This window comes from Musa acuminata, chromosome BXJ3-9 (genome assembly GCF_036884655.1).
Source record: "Musa acuminata AAA Group cultivar baxijiao chromosome BXJ3-9, Cavendish_Baxijiao_AAA, whole genome shotgun sequence".
Lineage (NCBI taxonomy): Eukaryota > Viridiplantae > Streptophyta > Magnoliopsida > Zingiberales > Musaceae > Musa > Musa acuminata.
In genome coordinates, this window is record NC_088357.1 from 14,763,993 (window position 1) to 14,781,967 (window position 17,975).

The 17,975-nt window shown below is 42.4% G+C and overlaps 1 protein-coding gene across 1 annotated transcript; it reads right to left on the reverse strand.

Moving 5' to 3' along the window:
• Window positions 1–477: 477 nt before the first annotated feature.
• Window positions 478–17,720, reverse strand: LOC103998484 (squamosa promoter-binding-like protein 14). The gene is made up of 3 exons (XM_009419966.3): window positions 16,305–17,720; window positions 1,377–1,501; window positions 478–1,291 (listed from the first exon to the last, which is right to left on the reverse strand). Exons 1-3 carry the CDS (start codon window positions 16,664–16,666, stop codon window positions 702–704), a joined length of 1,077 nt encoding a protein of 358 aa, XP_009418241.2. The 5' UTR covers window positions 16,667–17,720; the 3' UTR covers window positions 478–701.
• Between the last annotated feature and the right edge of the window lie 255 nt (window positions 17,721–17,975).

Below are 17,975 nucleotides of genomic sequence, written 5' to 3' on the forward strand. Positions count from 1 at the left end.
GAGAAGGCGGCTTTTACCATGATTAGATCGATAGAATAAGAGTTGAAGGAACGAACTCGGAAGAAGAATTGAAGGCACGACACGATGGAAGTACTCCCACGACGATTGACGATCCCATTCCTTCGGTCTTGTGATCAACTTGTCGAATTCTGTGACATTTTAGTTCTTAACCTCCGATCGAGCAATCAATCTGTAACGGTCACCCGTTTCGTATTCTGAACCTCCGATCGATGCGACCACCGAGCGGGCAGGCGAACCGGATAACAAGTCTTTTTAGTTCGGTCCAAAATTCAGATATATACCTATAAATTTATACCTTTATATATATATATATATATATAGTTAAGTTAAACTAATATGTGGAAGATTTTAATATTGAAATGGAAGATACATATTATGCAAAAAAGAAAAAAAATATTTAATTTCCATGAATGGATGACTGGCAAAGGCGACAAGTGTAGCCATGACTGGAAGATGAAAATGCACAATTAGGTGACTTCAACATTGCCAAAGCTATATTAGCAAACACACATCACACCATACTAATGCTGCTTCTTAGTAACATAAGCATTCATATAATAGTTGAGAGGCATAAGATCTTTAGAACTAGAACTAGGCATTATGAAAGCTTTGGTTCGTGATGCTCCATCCAATCCTCATGATTAGGTTCCTTTGACATGAATTGATTATAGAGTCTACAGTTACCAATGCATGCGAAGACCTGAATGGCCATATGCGCTACCCATACTGTGGTCGAGACACTGTCCATTTTCCTGCAGAGCAAACTCTGCCTGACCTGAAAAATGAGCATCAACTGTCGCGGTTGCTTCCACTGATCCCATTTCACGCAGGACCTTGTGTGAGCTAGTCCTGCCTCCATGATCTCTGACCCCCCATAAGCTGGTAACGTAATTGCTAGGGATGACTGAATCGACCGTTCCGGGGCTGTCGAAGATGCTGGTTGCTGGGATTACCGGAGCACCATTCCTGGCAGAGCTGCTACTCCATGGATGTGTTGACAGAAGAGAGAGAGCACAGCTTGAGTCAGAGACGCCTGCAAGACATTCACCTTTTGGAATTTCCATGGTAGAGCATAAGGTTCCTGCTGCAGGTCCTTGAGAGCACCTATGGGTACCATGCAGTGCCACGGCACCAGGTGAAGCATCCAAGCCCCTGTGCCACTCATTAGTGGCCACCCCGTCACCAGCAGTTGCAATTGGATTTCTTCGACTACTTGAGAGATTTGGGTAACTGAAGTCCATCAGAAAGCTTCTGAATCCACTAGGTTGTTCTGTGAAACAAAACATATTATTAGCATATTAGAAGGCTACAGGTATATAATAATGTGAATTCCGCCACAGTGAGTTGCTTATGACCATGGAAGGATGATGCAAAGCGGCCATACGGCCCAGGAGGTGGCTTCCTTCTGCGTTCATTATGTCCTGCCAAACGTCTGCGACAACTGCGCTTTCCTTGGTCAAATTCAGGTAATTGATGAAACCTGTAATTCAGTAGCCACGGTAATGAAAAAGCAAATGTTATTTAAAGAGTTAAATTTCTCAGAAAACAAACTGCAAAATAAGAAAAAAATATTTACCATCCAAAACAATGTTTTTAGAGCCAGAATGAGCATAATACTGCCTATCGTAATCAGCATCATCACCGTTTTCCAGGCTTTCTACCAAAATGGGTAGGCCATAAAGCACAACTCACATCAAAATGCTTCATGGGGCTTCTGTGAGAATTCCACTACTTGCTTTCAACCTCATGTCAGACCTCTCAAATGTAATTAATCAGAAAGGAAGATGTACTTCATTTATTATATGATAAATAATGAAGAAGATTCTCTCTCTCATTGTCACTGATAGTTAGAAGCACACTTGATATGAATTTGATCAATGAGATAATGCCCGTTAATAACACAAAAGTGTCTTCTCGGTTCCCAAAGTAGGATGTGTAATCAATCCTATCTGCCTATTGAATGCAACCTTGTCACAGAAATTGAAACTCAGAAAGCACCTGAGACAGTCATGACATTAATGTGATGACAGGCTCATGGTAAAGAATCAACAAACTGATCATTCCTATAATGTACGTACCTCATGCACTAAAACTGACAACATTTGTACAAATTTCTACTTAGTGGACATTATTATTGCAGGGAAATTATTGTTCTCGTCAATATCAGCAACTTCGATAATTTTGGCTGTTTTAGTAAAATAGCAACAATAGTTCCAATCTCCTTAAGTTCATGTCTGCCATTTCACTTGTAAAAGTCATGAAAAATTATAGAAATCATGTTTTGGTCAATTTGATCCATCATGCCAATCCATTTCGGTCTATAAATCATATTCCACCAATCAATTTCAGCCAAAAAAATTGGAAATGCACAATCCTGACCAGAACTGAATTGAGATGGAATTTCTTATCACAATATGCCATTCCAAACCGTCTTGTCTGATTGGATTAGAGCCATCTGTAATACAAAATCCTTGTCAATCATACACAAACAAGAATTGTAAATAGGTTACTGTCAAAGTTTCCAAGTCATGTTCAATTAGGGTTTCAAATGTATTTGTGCAAATTCATTTGTATGAGGAGAAGATAATGGACTCCTCATAAATACCAAATGCAATTAGGAATAAGTTAGTGGATACAAGACTTCATAAACATCATTTGGATAATATTTACCATTAGTTTTCTTGTAGAAATCATTGAACATATTATGGTCTTTGAATCACATTGAGAAACGTTGTCAATAGTATTTTAAACACTAACTCATTCCATTCATTACATAACAATCATACAATATGCTTACAGCAGGAATCGAAATTCTGATCTCGTAACTGCGAAACTGACCTTAACCACTCAGACGTCTCCTTGGAGACCCATGGAATACTAAATATTTCTTGATAGAACTTCTTAGTAGTAGACACAAAAATTACAAAAAAGAAAAAAAAAGCAGGTGAATTTGTTTTCAAAACTCTACAAATCAAAGTGTAAAGCGTAGGGGGGGTGGTCCGACCGTATGTGCTTGCTTTCAGCAGTTAGATTTAACCCAAACCAGCGATTTCAATAGGCGCTCGGGCGAGGTGAGACGGGGCCCAAGCGCCTGGGCCCCGCCTCGCTTCATTTCCAGGCGACGTGCTTCAAAGAGGTGCCGCTTGGGTGCTCGCCCGAGCCCAAGTGCCGGGCGCTTCGGGCCAGCGCTTGTGTTAAACCAGGCGGCTGAACCAGCGTTTTAGGTTTGGTTTGGTCTCCGGTACTTTAGTTGGTTCAATCGAACCCTGCTCATCGCTCCCACTCCCGCTACCACTGCTCGTTGCTATCGCTGCCGCTGCCACTGCCACTGTCGCCGCTCCCCACTCCCGCTGTTGTTGCTCGCTGCTACCGCTGCCACTACCACTATCGCTGCTCGCCACTCCTGTTGTCGTTGCCATTATTGTCGCTCGCCGCTCCCGCTACTGCTGCTTGCTGCTACCACTGTCGTTGCCATTGTCGTTGCTCACCGCTCCCGCTGCTTGCTATTACCGCTACCGCTGCTACTGTCGTCGCTCACCGCTCCTGCTCCCGTTGCCATTGCTCGTTACTACCGTTGTCGCTACCACTACTGTTGGGAAATCATAGGGGGGGGGCGACATCATATGCGCAGCGGAAGAACAAGAAAACAAAAATCCTCGATTCCCAAAAAGATGTTCATCGTCGTGCGAAGATTGGTGCGCAAAATCCGCAAAAACACAAAAACTGCGTATAGAGATTGTGTTACCTAGGGAGATCGTATATCCCTGTTTCCTTGCAGATCCTTAGGAGAGGGTAAAGGAGGTCAAGCGTCCTCCTCTCTAGCGGTGATCCACACAGCAGGGTTGCGACGACGCTCCTCAAAACTCCAGGCCTACTCTGAGGTGGAGAGGGAGAGGAGAATAGGAAGGGCAAGCAAAGACTCTAGCCTATGAGGCTGTGAATCCCTCCTATTTATAGAGATCCCGTGTCAAAACCCTAATGGGTCCTTTCCCTAGTGGGTATTGGATCTGCATCCAATAAGACAAGGGCTCCGTCGGATATCTCATATCCGAACCTCTACTCATCGCAATGCCTACCATATGTGTGTGACCCTCTAGGCCCAATATCGAGCTGGCCGTGAGTCATACCTGTCAGAACTCCTTCTAACTAAGTGAATTATTATCTCTGTAATAATTCACTCGACTCATCGACTACGGAAGTACTAGGCCACTACGCCGTAGTCCCCAGACGATACAGGGGAATCCAATCCATTGGACCTGTCTGTCCTCAGTTACCATGTACCTATAGTCCCTCATCCATCTAATATCCCAGAGACCGTATATCGAGCATGGTGCTGTCAGACCCATACGGTTTCTACTCGAGTCTCGCTCTAATCGGATTCTCCCGGAGAACTCTTTCTCTCTCAACCCGAATGACCCTGGCCAGGGATTTGTCTGAGCAAGAACACATGGGATATTCCTCTCATGATACCGAGAGTGGATGATCCTCTATCGACACTCAATAGCCCTCGTAAGGTCGACTACCACTCCCAATGACCAGCTATACTAGATCTGGGAACAGCCAAACCTATAAGTCTGGTATCAAAGAGTGGAGCACTCATACAGGACATCCTTGGTGTCTCAAGTCTAAGAACCAGATACACCACTAGGACTACGGAATCGTTGTCTGACAATAAGGCATCATCAACCATCCAGCATTCCGTAAGCGGATCAATCAGTGAACTCATTCTCCAATGAGCACCTGTACTGTATCCCTAGTGTCCCTACACGAGCAGCTATGAGACCAGCTGCATCCATCATATGGACGGGTATACAGCACACCAGTCTATCCGGTTATCACGATGTCCCTCTCGAGTAACCTATGACCGGGATTATTTAGGATATGTGTTTAAAGGTGAATCGATCTCATTATCGTGATCTCATCACGATCCGATTCCCATTGCACAAATCCAAGGACATCACAATATATATGCATTTATGCAATAGTTATAAAGTGATATACGCCAAAATATAATAAGCAAAAAGATTCTGTATCAAGTCACACGTGCCATCACTCACGTGATTGGCTTGCTGGGCACTTATGACTAGCAATCTCCCACTTGACCTAAAGCCAATCACCTATGTGTCTGATCCCCATCAGACCCCTGTGACGCTCAAAGACAATCTGAGACAATGGCTTTGTTAGTGGATCTGCAATGTTATCTTCGGATGGAACTCTTTCCACTGCTACATCTCCTCGGGTCACGATCTCTCTGATAAGGTGGAACCTCCTCAGAACATGCTTAGATTTCTGATGAGACCTAGGTTCCTTCGCTTGAGCAATTGCCCCGTTGTTGTCGCAATATAGGGAAATCGGCTCCTCACTATCCGGCACGACTCCCAAATCTGTGATGAACTTCTTCAACCAGACTCCCTCCTTTGCTGCATCTGATGCAGCAATGTACTCCGCCTCTGTGGTCGAGTCAGCAGTGGTATCTTGCTTGGAACTCTTCCAGCACACTGCTCCTCCATTCAAGGTGTACACATACCCTGAATTCGACTTGCTATCATCGACATCAGACTGAAAACTTGAGTCAGTGTAGCCTTCAACCTTAAGGCTATTACCTCCATATACTAGTAAAAGATCCTTAGTCCTTCTCAAGTACTTAAGGATACACTTTACTGCTTTCTAGTGCTCCAAGCCTGGATCCGCCTGATACCTGCTCGTGACACTCAGAGCATGCGCTATATCAGGCCTAGTACATAGCATGGCATACATGATAGACCCTATTGCTGAGGCATAAGGTATCATATCCATGTTCGCCCTTTCTTCTGGAGTCTTTGGGGACATACTCGTAGAAAGCGATATCCCATGTCTCATCGGTATGAGACCTCTTTTGGAATTTTCCATGCCAAACCTTTTGACAATAGTTTCTATGTACCTGGACTGGGACAAGCCAAGCATCCTTTTGGATCTATCTCTATAGATTCTAATCCCCAAGATATAAGATGCTTCTCCTAAGTCCTTCATGGAGAAGTGTCTAGATAACCAAGCCTTTATTGTGGATAGCATTCCTATGTCATTCCCAATGATGAGGATGTCATCCACATATAACACCAAAAAGCTAATAGCGCTCCCACTTACCTTTCTGTATACACAAGGCTCATCTTCGTTCTTAACGAAGTCATAAGATCTGATTGCCTCATCAAATCTTATGTTCCAACTTCGGGAAGCTTGCTTTAGTCCATAAATGGATCTAAGCAACCTACACACCTTATCTGGGCAGTTCTTGGACACGAATCCCTCAGGTTGCATCATATACACCTCCTCCTCCAGGTTCCCGTTGAGGAATGCAGTTTTCACATCCATCTGCCAGATCTCATAATCATAGTGTGCTGCAATAGCCAATAGAATTCTGATGGATTTTAGCATTGCTACGGGTGAGAAAGTTTCGTCGTAGTCAACACCTTGCCTTTGACGATACCCCTTAGCCACTAGCCTTGCTTTATAGGTCTCTACCTTTCCATCTACTCCGATCTTTTTCTTAAAGATCCACTTGCAACCGATGGGTACAATACCTTCGGGTGCATCAACTAGGTTCCAAACCTTATTGGAGTACATAGAATCCATCTCAGAATTCATGGCTTCTTTCCACTTCCCGGAGTCTATACTCATAATAGCCTCCTCGTAGGTCTGAGGATCAATATCCTCTACATCCTCTGCTCTAATATGTCCCACATATCTCTCAGGAGGATGGGATACTCTATCAGACCTGCGTAAAGTTGAAACTTGTGTATTAGATACCTGAACAGACTCGGGCTGTAGAGTGGTGCTTGAGCTTGGTTCTCCAACCTCGCTCAATTCTATCATTCTCCCACTGTCTCCGTCAAGAATGTGTTCCTTCTCAAGGAACACTGCTCTCTTAGCTACAAAGACCTTTTGGTCCTCGAGATGATAGAAGTAATACCCACAAGTTTCCTTGGGGTATCCCACAAATTTACATCGCCCTGTCCTTGATTCTAACTTATCGGGGTTGTGTCTTTTAACATGGGCAGAGCAGCCCCAAATCTTAACTACTTTAAGATCAGGCTTCTTCCCTTTCCATATCTCATATGGTGTAGACACCACCGACTTAGTTGGAACTCTGTTCAGAAGGTAAGCTGCGGTTTCTAGGGCATATCCCTAGAATGAGATGGGTAGGTCAGCGAAACTCATCATGGACCGTACCATATCTAATAATGTACGATTTCTCCTTTCAGAGACACCATTGAGCTGAGGTGTATAAGGAGGTGTCCATTGGGATAATATCCCATGGTCCTTGAGGAAGTGAGTAAACTCTGTACTTAAGTACTCACCTCCTCAATCTGATCGAAGAGTTTTGATACTCTTTCCAGTCTGGTTCTCCACCTCATTCTTATACTCTCTGAATTTCTCAAAGGCCTCGGACTTGTACTTCATTAAGTACACATATCCATACCTTGAGAAATCATCAGTAAATGTAATGAAGTAGGAGTAACCTCCAATGGCATGAGTTGACATGGGTCCACATACATCACTATGTATGAGTTCCAACAACTCAGTGGCTCTCTCTCCAGTTCCACTAAATGGAGAGTTGGTCAGTTTTCCACGAATGCAAGGCTCACAAGTTGCATATGACACATAGTCGAATGGATCTAGATATCCATCATTTAGCAACTTTTGAATCCTTCTTTCATGTATGTGACCTAGCCTACAATGCCACAGGTATACACATAGTGTCTTGCATAAACAAACCTTTATGCAATATTCCTCTCGTCAATCTCCCCTCGGCTTTGCTAGAATTTACAATAAATTGTAGATGTGATAAGCAATATTGGTATCCAATACCAATGCATTATCACAAAAATCTGCCAATTGGAGATTGATCATGAATATACCTGAAGCTTCTCCAAGCTTCTATTTCGCCTTTTCTACAAGGTACTCTTTGTAGTTCCTCTTCCAGTGCCCATCTTTACCACAGTGGAAGCACTGGCCTTTGTCCTTTGTTGGGTCTTTCTTAGCAACCTTTGCTTTACCTTGTTTGCCCTTGCCCTTTCCCTTCTTAAGGGACCTTTCTGCTTTCCTTTTCTTTCTGGTCTCACCAGTGTAGAGAACTGGCTTCTCTTTCTTAATAGTACTCTCTGCCTCCCTCAACATATTGAGGAGCTCTGGGAGAGTCACTTCAAGCTTGTTCATATTAAAATTCATTATGAACTGTGAAAAGGAATCTGGTAGGGACTGAAGCACAATGTCCACACACAAGTTATCCTCTAGGACCATTCCTAGACCTGTGAGTTTCTCTATCCACTCAATCATCTTTAGGACATGGTTCTGAACCGGTGTCCCCTCAGTCATCCTAGCGCGGAAAAGGCTCTTGGATATCTCATATCGTTGAGTCCTTCCCTGTTCCTCAAACAATTTGCGGACATGTAGGAGAATGGATCTGGCATCCATCTTTTCATGTTGTCTCTGTAACTCTGGAGTCATAGAGCCCAACATATAGCACTGAGCAAGAGTGGAGTCATCAATGTACTTCACGTAGCGAGCGATCTCATCCTCGCTTGCCCCTTCTTCGGGCGTAGGCATCACTGTATCAAGGACGTACACGATTTTCTCCGCTGTGAGAACAATTCTCAAGTTACGGAGCCAATCCGTATAATTTGGACCAGTGAGGCGGTTGACATCAAGTATGCCACGTAAGGGATTTGAAAGCGACATTTTCTGAAAATAAAGATGTAGCAAAAATGAATAACATGCAAATTTTGCAAGAAATAAACTATCAAGATATGGACTTCTATCTTAATATGCTCCCACTATTTTACTAACGAGTCACGCGACACCCTCAGCACGTGAAACGGAAGTCTCCGGCAGACTTCTAGTGGGGATCAGGATCCAATCAGCGTCTTAGTGTAACCTCGAGGGACTCGACCAATCACACTAAGCCTAAAAGGTAGACAACTCTTGCCGATCACAACTCCTTGTGATTCCCGTCCTGTTCGGCCTCCGAATCACCATGGCCTCGAGGGACTCGACCAACCATGATGCTCGGTTAAGTCAACACCTTCGTTACAAGATGAGTCTGATTTGATGATATACCCTCGAGAGACTCGACCAAGCATATCATGCCCTCAGGTCACCGGTGACATCTTTATGTCGTAAGCAAGATAGCGAATCGCGATATAGGTGAGTCTCGAGGGACTCGACCAACTCAACCTACACCGGGATTCGGTTCCTACTCATAACGATGGAAGGCCACGTGGGTCAATCTAATTGCCTCACGTTTACCGACTTAATATTATCGAGAGATGTTTCTATGATTTGGTCTCCTAATATGACATGTCACACATATACATATTTAATATATATCTACATCGCATGCAAATATATATACATATCTAGTATGTGTATAAGCAATCACACCAGATGATCATGGACCACAACCTAATATGATTAGGCCCGAGCCAGTAGGCCTAATCACTCACATCAAGATCTATGTGTACAACGGTGCATCTCCATGCCTTGTGATCGTCCATCTCGTCCTCGTTGGTTCCGTCGACATCTTGATGCATCTCCATACATCACGATCGTCCGTCTCGTGGGTCCCACTATGGCTTCCACGCTCCCGCTGCGCCTCCTCATGTGATTACAACTTAATCATAGGCACGCAGGCCCGACAATAAACGAAAAATATAATGGAGGTTCGCAGACCTCAATAATAATAATCACAAGTACACACATCACACGGTCCATGATCATCCGTCCACTCATCATACATCACATGTATAAATAATCATCATCATGTAGGACTACTAGATAATAATAAAAATAATAATCAACTAAACCTTTTAATTAATTAATATTTTCTGAAATCAGGGATATATAGGGAATTTCTCAATTCCTAAGGGTATTTTCGTAATTTGGACAAAAGACAGAAACTGGAATTTCTCAAATTCCGAGGGGCAAAACTGTCTTTTGCGTAGAAAACCCTAATACCCTTTCCCCTTTTCGCTACTGCGCCGCCGCCGCCGCCACCCTGCTGGCGGCGGCCTGTGCGGCGAGGGCGAGGGCACTGCCCTCGCCTGCAGGTGGCACGCCCGCTGGGGTCGCTGCCGCTGCAGGTGGGCGCCCCCGCGGGCGCCGCCGCCTTCGCGGGCGGTTCTGCCCGCGAGTCAGCGCCCGCAGGTGGTGCTGTCTCGCTGGCGGCCGCCCCTGCGGGGTTTTTGCCCGTGGGAGCAGCGGCCACAGGCGCCGCTGCCCTGCGGTGCCTCAGCCCGCGCTGCTGCCCCGCGGCGCCTCTGCCCGCGGGCTCAGTGGCCGCAGGCGCTTCTACCGAGCGGGCTCCCAGCCCCGCCGGCCGCAAGCCTGCTGCAAGCAGACCGCCGGCCGGTTGCTGCAGGCACAGCGCTTACGCATGCGCCGGCGCTGTGCTGCCTGGCTGCGGCTGCGGCTGGCTGCAGGCATGCAGATCGAGGGCAGCAACTGTTGCTGCCCTTCCTTGCTTTTGCGTCAACGATTTTGACGTCAATATTCTTCCTAAACACAACACACGCAGTTCAAAAACCAATCATTCGCACGAACAACCTGGCTCTGATACCACTGTTGGGAAATCATAGGGGGGGGGCGACATCATATGCGCAGCGGAAGAACAAGAAAACAAAAATCCCCGATTCCCAAAAAGATGTTCATCGTCGTGCGAAGATTGGTGCGCAAAATCCGCAAAAACACAAAAACTGCGTATAGAGATTGTGTTACCTAGGGAGATCGTATATCCCTGTTTCCTTGCAGATCCTTAGGAGAGGGTAAAGGAGGTCAAGCGTCCTCCTCTCTAGCGGTGATCCACACAGCAGGGTTGCGACGACGCTCCTCAAAACTCCAGGCCTACTCTGAGGTGGAGAGGGAGAGGAGAATAGGAAGGGCAAGCAAAGACTCTAGCCTATGAGGCTGTGAATCCCTCCTATTTATAGAGATCCCGTGTCAAAACCCTAATGGGTCCTTTCCCTAGTGGGTATTGGATCTGCATCCAATAAGACAAGGGCTCCGTCGGATATCTCATATCCGAACCTCTACTCATCGCAATGCCTACCATATGTGTGTGACCCTCTAGGCCCAATATCGAGCTGGCCGTGAGTCATACCTGTCAGAACTCCTTCTAACTAAGTGAATTATTATCTCTGTAATAATTCACTCGACTCATCGACTACGGAAGTACTAGGCCACTACGCCGTAGTCCCCAGACGATACAGGGGAATCCAATCCATTGGACCTGTCTGTCCTCAGTTACCATGTACCTATAGTCCCTCATCCATCTAATATCCCAGAGACCGTATATCGAGCATGGTGCTGTCAGACCCATACGGTTTCTACTCGAGTCTCGCTCTAATCGGATTCTCCCGGAGAACTCTTTCTCTCTCAACCCGAATGACCCTGGCCAGGGATTTGTCTGAGCAAGAACACATGGGATATTCCTCTCATGATACCGAGAGTGGATGATCCTCTATCGACACTCAATAGCCCTCGTAAGGTCGACTACCACTCCCAATGACCAGCTATACTAGATCTGGGAACAGCCAAACCTATAAGTCTGGTATCAAAGAGTGGAGCACTCATACAGGACATCCTTGGTGTCTCAAGTCTAAGAACCAGATACACCACTAGGACTACGGAATCGTTGTCTGACAATAAGGCATCATCAACCATCCAGCATTCCGTAAGCGGATCAATCAGTGAACTCATTCTCCAATGAGCACCTGTACTGTATCCCTAGTGTCCCTACACGAGCAGCTATGAGACCAGCTGCATCCATCATATGGACGGGTATACAGCACACCAGTCTATCCGGTTATCACGATGTCCCTCTCGAGTAACCTATGACCGGGATTATTTAGGATATGTGTTTAAAGGTGAATCGATCTCATTATCGTGATCTCATCACGATCCGATTCCCATTGCACAAATCCAAGGACATCACAATATATATGCATTTATGCAATAGTTATAAAGTGATATACGCCAAAATATAATAAGCAAAAAGATTCTGTATCAAGTCACACGTGCCATCACTCACGTGATTGGCTTGTTGGGCACTTATGACTAGCAACTACTACTGCTCTCAGTCAGTAGCTTTGGTCTTCCTCTTACTCACACTCTTCTCACTTCGATAGTATACTGTTAACAGTATATTAACAGTATACAGCTAACTGTACACTAGTAACAATATTTTTATTTATTATATTAATAATATATTATTTTGATTTTAATACTATTAATTTTTATTTATTTGAAATTATTGCTAGGTTTCAGGATAAATGACAAGTGTACAGAGTAACTCAATAGATTCTCCAATGACATCAAAAAAAGATCATACATGAAAGTATAATTATCTAAAGGATCCGAAAGATCCTAATGTAGTGACTTGCATATTCTGCGATAAGACTACTAGAGGTAATATTTTTTGTACAAAACAACATCTAATGAGAAATTTAAAAAATGCAACAGCTTGCAAAAAGTGTCACGTAAAAGAAGAGTTTAAGTTATATGAATGAAAAAAGACACAAAAGAATGAATCTTACGGGAATTTACCAGAAGATAATATTGAACATATCAGGGATGAAGAAGAAGATTATTCTATCAGTATTAACCCAAGTGGGAAAAAAGTATACGATAAAAAAAGAAAAGAAATTATGAGTACTAAGAAGGGTAAAAAATGACCGATGGATCTATAAATCTTTCAAGGATCATAGAAGCAACAAAGGCAAGTAGAAGACTCCAAATTTTGGCAAACAAATATAAGTGATGCTTGTGATAAAGAAATAAGAGGAAGAACAATTCAGCACATTGCTTGCTTCTTCTGTCGGGCTGGTCTTCCCCTTAGTACAACTCATTTAGATAGTTTTAATGAAATAATTAAAGCTATTGGAAGATATAGTATGGGATTAAAACCTCCAAGTTATTCTGAGTTGTGAGTTCTATTGTTGCAAAAAGAGTTGAATTATACAAATAACTTATTAAAAGGTAATAAAAAATCATGGGCAACACATGGTTGCTCTAATATGTCATATGCTTGGACTGACAGAAGAAGCAGGAGTATAATTAATTTTATGGTTAATTATTCTTTAGGGACTATGTTTGTAAAGTCAATAGATGCTTCATCTTTTGTAAAATCTGGAGACAAGATATATAATTTACTTGACAAGTTCATGAAAGAAATTGAAGAACAAAATGTCATTCAAGTCATAACCAACAATGGAAGCAATTATGTATTAGCTGATAATATTCATCTTTTGAATTTTTGAATTTTTAATTACTTTATCTTCAATGAAATATGTTAAACTTTTAAGTCTTATCTATCCTTTCTCTCAAGTAAATTACTTGAAACAAAAAGACAACACTTATATTGGATTCCATGTGTAGCACATTGTATTGATTTAATGTTAGAGGATATTGGAAAGATCTTAAACATCAAAACAACTTTAGAAAGGGCAATTTTTATTGTTGGGTTTCTTTATAATTATATTGGGGTTTTGAATATGATGAGAGAATTCACAGGCAATAAAGAATTAGTGAGATATGGTATCACCTGATTCGCTACTTCATTCCTAACATTATAGAGCGTGCATCGTCAAAAACATAATCTGAGAAACATGTTTACCTTTGAGAAATGGGTGACAAACAAATGGACAAAAGAAGCAAGAGGCAAGAGGACAACTGATATCGTCTTAATGTCATCCTTTTGAAATCATGTAGTTTATACATTAAAGGTAATGACCCTCTTGTTCGAGTCATTCGATTGGTGGATAATGAAAATAAGCCTACAATAAGATATATTTATGAGGCTACGGATAGAGCAAAGGAGACGATTAAAAGGTCTTTTAATGAAAATGAAGAAAAATATGAGAAAATTTTTACAATCATTGACAAAAATGGAATTATCAACTTCATCGTCCCTTACATACAGTATTATTATTTGAACCCTGAATTCATTTATAAGATTAAATCTATTGGGTTTGATGCAGAAGTTTTGGATGGGTTATATCAATGCGTTATAAGAGTAGTTCCAAACATTAAGGTGTAAGATATCACGACCCGAGTCTGATGAGCCAACTGGCCAATAACTCCATTTTGGTCCTTCAACCACGGACCAAAATATTTAAGCGAGAGTTAACGTAGTACACTGATCAGGCCCTTATAAGCTAATCATACACATTGCCCACTTCCGATGTGGGACTAATGGGACATTACACAAGATAAGATTATTCGTGAATTATCTCTATATAAAAATGCCGGAGGTCTTTTTGGAATTCCAACGGTAGTTCGATCCAGGACAACTATGTCTCCAGGAATTAATAATTTGATATAATTAATTTCATATATAGTATGTTACTATGTTATTGCTAATAATAACATAAATTTTGCAACTGAATGGTGGAGTCTATTTAAAAATTCCACCCCGAACTTACAACAATTTGCTATCAAAGTACTTAGTTTGACTTGTAGTGCTTTGGGTTATGACTGAAACTGGAGTATCTTTGAGCATGTAAGGATTACTAAATATTTTTGTTTTAATTAATTAATTAATTTAGATAGATGTATTAATATATTTTTAAATTATATGACATGATAGATTCGTTCAAAGAGAAGAAATCGGTTGGAACATCAACGATTACACGATCTTGTTTACATAAAGTATAATCAAGCTTTGAAGGGTCGTCATGATTTGCGAAATAGAATTGATCCAATCTCATTACAAGATATTGATGATTCAAATGAGTGGTTGGTGGGAGAAATGGGTGCCAACTTGCAAGATGCCGAAGACAAGCTTGCATTTGAAGATGATAAATTGATATGGGGAGATGTGACAAGAGCTTCAGGTACCGGAGAATTACAAATATATACAAAATAAATGACAAAGAGAAAAATGAGTGCAAAAGCATCAAGCTCGACTCGTGCAATTGTTGAAGACATAGAGAATTAAATATATTTTGATGAAGAGAAAGGACAAGAGGAAGAGGACGAATTCAATGAAGATGATTTATGTGAAAATAACGATAATATTGATTATGATGAATGACTTTGATATAAAATTTTATTGTTTTGAATTTTGAGACTTTTTTTTAATGTGACATTGTGATTTTGTACCTTAGATTTTTTTAATTTAATAATATTTTTTATTTAAATAATTATATTTATTAATTATATTATATATTTTTATATTTTAGCGCCTGGTTTCATTCGGGCGAGCGCTTAGTACCTTGGGCGTTTTTGGACCTTGGCGTCTTTTGATGCCCAGCGCTTTTTAAATCACTGACCCGAACTATTAATAAAATCATTAAATCGGGCTAAAAAGATAATCACACTAAGAATTGTCCATTCTGGAAACACCTATCATACTAACTTTTCCTTTAAATCAACAGCTGACTACGGAACTCTCACAACAAGTACAGTTCTTTAATTGACACACAAAGAACTCATAATATTCTTCTATGGAGTATTATGGATCATGTCCGTAACAGCAAGAAATGAAATGGATTTCAAGCTACATTTTGAGTTTCTAAACTAACAACTCAAGCACAGAGCAACAGATGTTGATGAAATCAGCAAACAAATACTGAGTCATGATATTTTGCAGAGACAAATATAGAGGTTGTTTCCCAAAATAATAAATATCGAGAGAATATTTCTGAAGCTTAATTTTCCGAAGAAGATGGCGGTCATAATTACGAAACATGGAACTCTCAGATCCAAAGATATCGCAAAGGATATAAACCCAGTAGTTGTACACATCAAACAAATATCAAAAGATGAAGAAAATTACAAAAGACCAACCTGTATAAATGATATTAAACGCGCTCGCAAAGTTCGTCCAGCATTCAACCCAACAAAATCACTTATTCACTATCTAATAAACGATATTATCAAATGGGGATGACCTCTTTTACAAACAACAGCATGTTCCTCACTATGATCATTTTTGTTTTTTTTGTTTTTTGCTTTTTACACAAGGCATAATATTACCTTAAACAAAGCCTATAGATAAATAAAATAGATTAGTAAATCCCATTCCTACACAAGAAGACCATAAAACAGGACTCTTTATTAGCATTCACAGGCAGCATGGTTTAGCTCACAAATCAAGAACAACAACAACAACATCTATTTCACAAATTTCTATACTCAAAACCAGATTCGGAAGGGGGCGTACCAAAAGAAAGAGAAGAATAATAATATTGGCTTTAGGGAAAGAGAAGGCCTACGAGAACTCAAAGAACAAACTAAGAAGCAAACTTTACCTGCTACACTGCTGACAGAACCTCTGCTCCAATCCTGCAACCATAACCTTAGGTGCCTTGGAGTGCATCCCACAAACTTTGTGCCTACAGTAGTATGCCTTAGCCCCCGTCAGATCGACATTACACCCCTCCACCTGGCACCTAGGTGGTTGGTGCTGACCTCCCTGCGCCACCCCCTTCCCCTTCTTCGTCGGAGGCGGTGGCGTGGCCGCCTCCGTCGCCGGAGCCGACGGTGTCTCGGAGGAGCTCCCACTCCCGCCGCTGCCACCATCAAAGTAGATCTTTCGCCCAAACTTGAGCCCATGGGGAGGATCACTGGAGCTACTCGAGGTCGCAGAGGCCTTGAGAGAGCTCGAGTCCATCTTCACAGTTGCAACCCTCTCTACAGCCCATCCATGGACTCAGAGACCAGGAGGCGGCCTAAAAAGGGGAGTTGGTTTCTCCAAGGAAGAGCGGGCCCTGACGGCGGGGGCAAGTGGGCTAGAAGAAGGGGCTTTTGTGTCTTTCTGCTGCCTCACAAAGCTGCCACTGCCACATTGAGCTATTTCATTTGCGGCATAACACCATCAGTCTGGAAAGCATTCAGGCCAAGAGATCGTGCTTGGGGATACCTCTGTACTACAACAGCTAGAGGATGAACGGTGACGACGGTCCTTCTTTGGTGCCCTCTGAATAGGATTTCCTCTTTCTAATAAAGACCTTCATCTTGTACAGTTCCTTGTGACATGGAGTTGGGGACATTCTGCTTTCTTAAGATATATACATTTATGTATCTGTGTGTGCATGTCACGGAAAAGCAACTTTTGGTGTATCCATCATCAGTTTTTTGCTTTTGCTTTGATGGAAGAAGACGTGCTTCCTTTTCCGCTTCTTTCTTTCCTCTGCTACTGAGTCGTGCGACTGAAGAATCTCACTGGGGGAGAATCTTCTTGGAAGGAGCTTTGGATTTGATGGGAGGGCCCTCCTGGGTCTTCATCCCTGGCTTCTTGGGAACCGACTGCAAATATAGGAAACTGTCTTAATGGATGCATTAATTTGAGGATGAGGGAATTAAACTCAAGAAATCACGCAGATGGAGGCTTGCTTCTGTCAGAACTGAGCAACTATTTGATGGATTCAAGGGTTGTGCAGATCTTTCTTCGTTTAATAAACATCGGACAGTATCCTCCTCAATGGAACTGGACTGGCTTGCCGACACAGTTGATTCATTTTATTCAGTGTTGTGTGTTTTTGGGCATGAGAGACTTGAGATGTGTTCACGGAACTCCGGAGGAAACCTACTGTCTTAGTGAAAATGGCTGTTAGTATGTATGATATCAGGCACGGCAGAAGAATCAGAATCAGGCGATGAGGAAGAAAGAATTCCAAATCTTCATCGTTGCAAGAGATTATATTAGATCGGTGGAACTCTTTCTTTTGTATTTTTGTTGGTGATTGTTAGAAACTTTTTCTCGGTCTCTTCTTCTCTTAGGTTGTGATTGCAAGCATCATAGAAAAACGTACGAGCCTAAAAGTTGGAGTGAAAGTCTCATATGGGGGGAGACCAAAGATTTTGACGTTACACCGCCGACCACTTTGACCCCCTTGGCCGCCTCCTCCTATTGTCGTCCATTTCGTGTCGGAGGAACTTTAGGTGTCGTCAGTCGAGACGTGAAGGGCCGTACCAAAAAT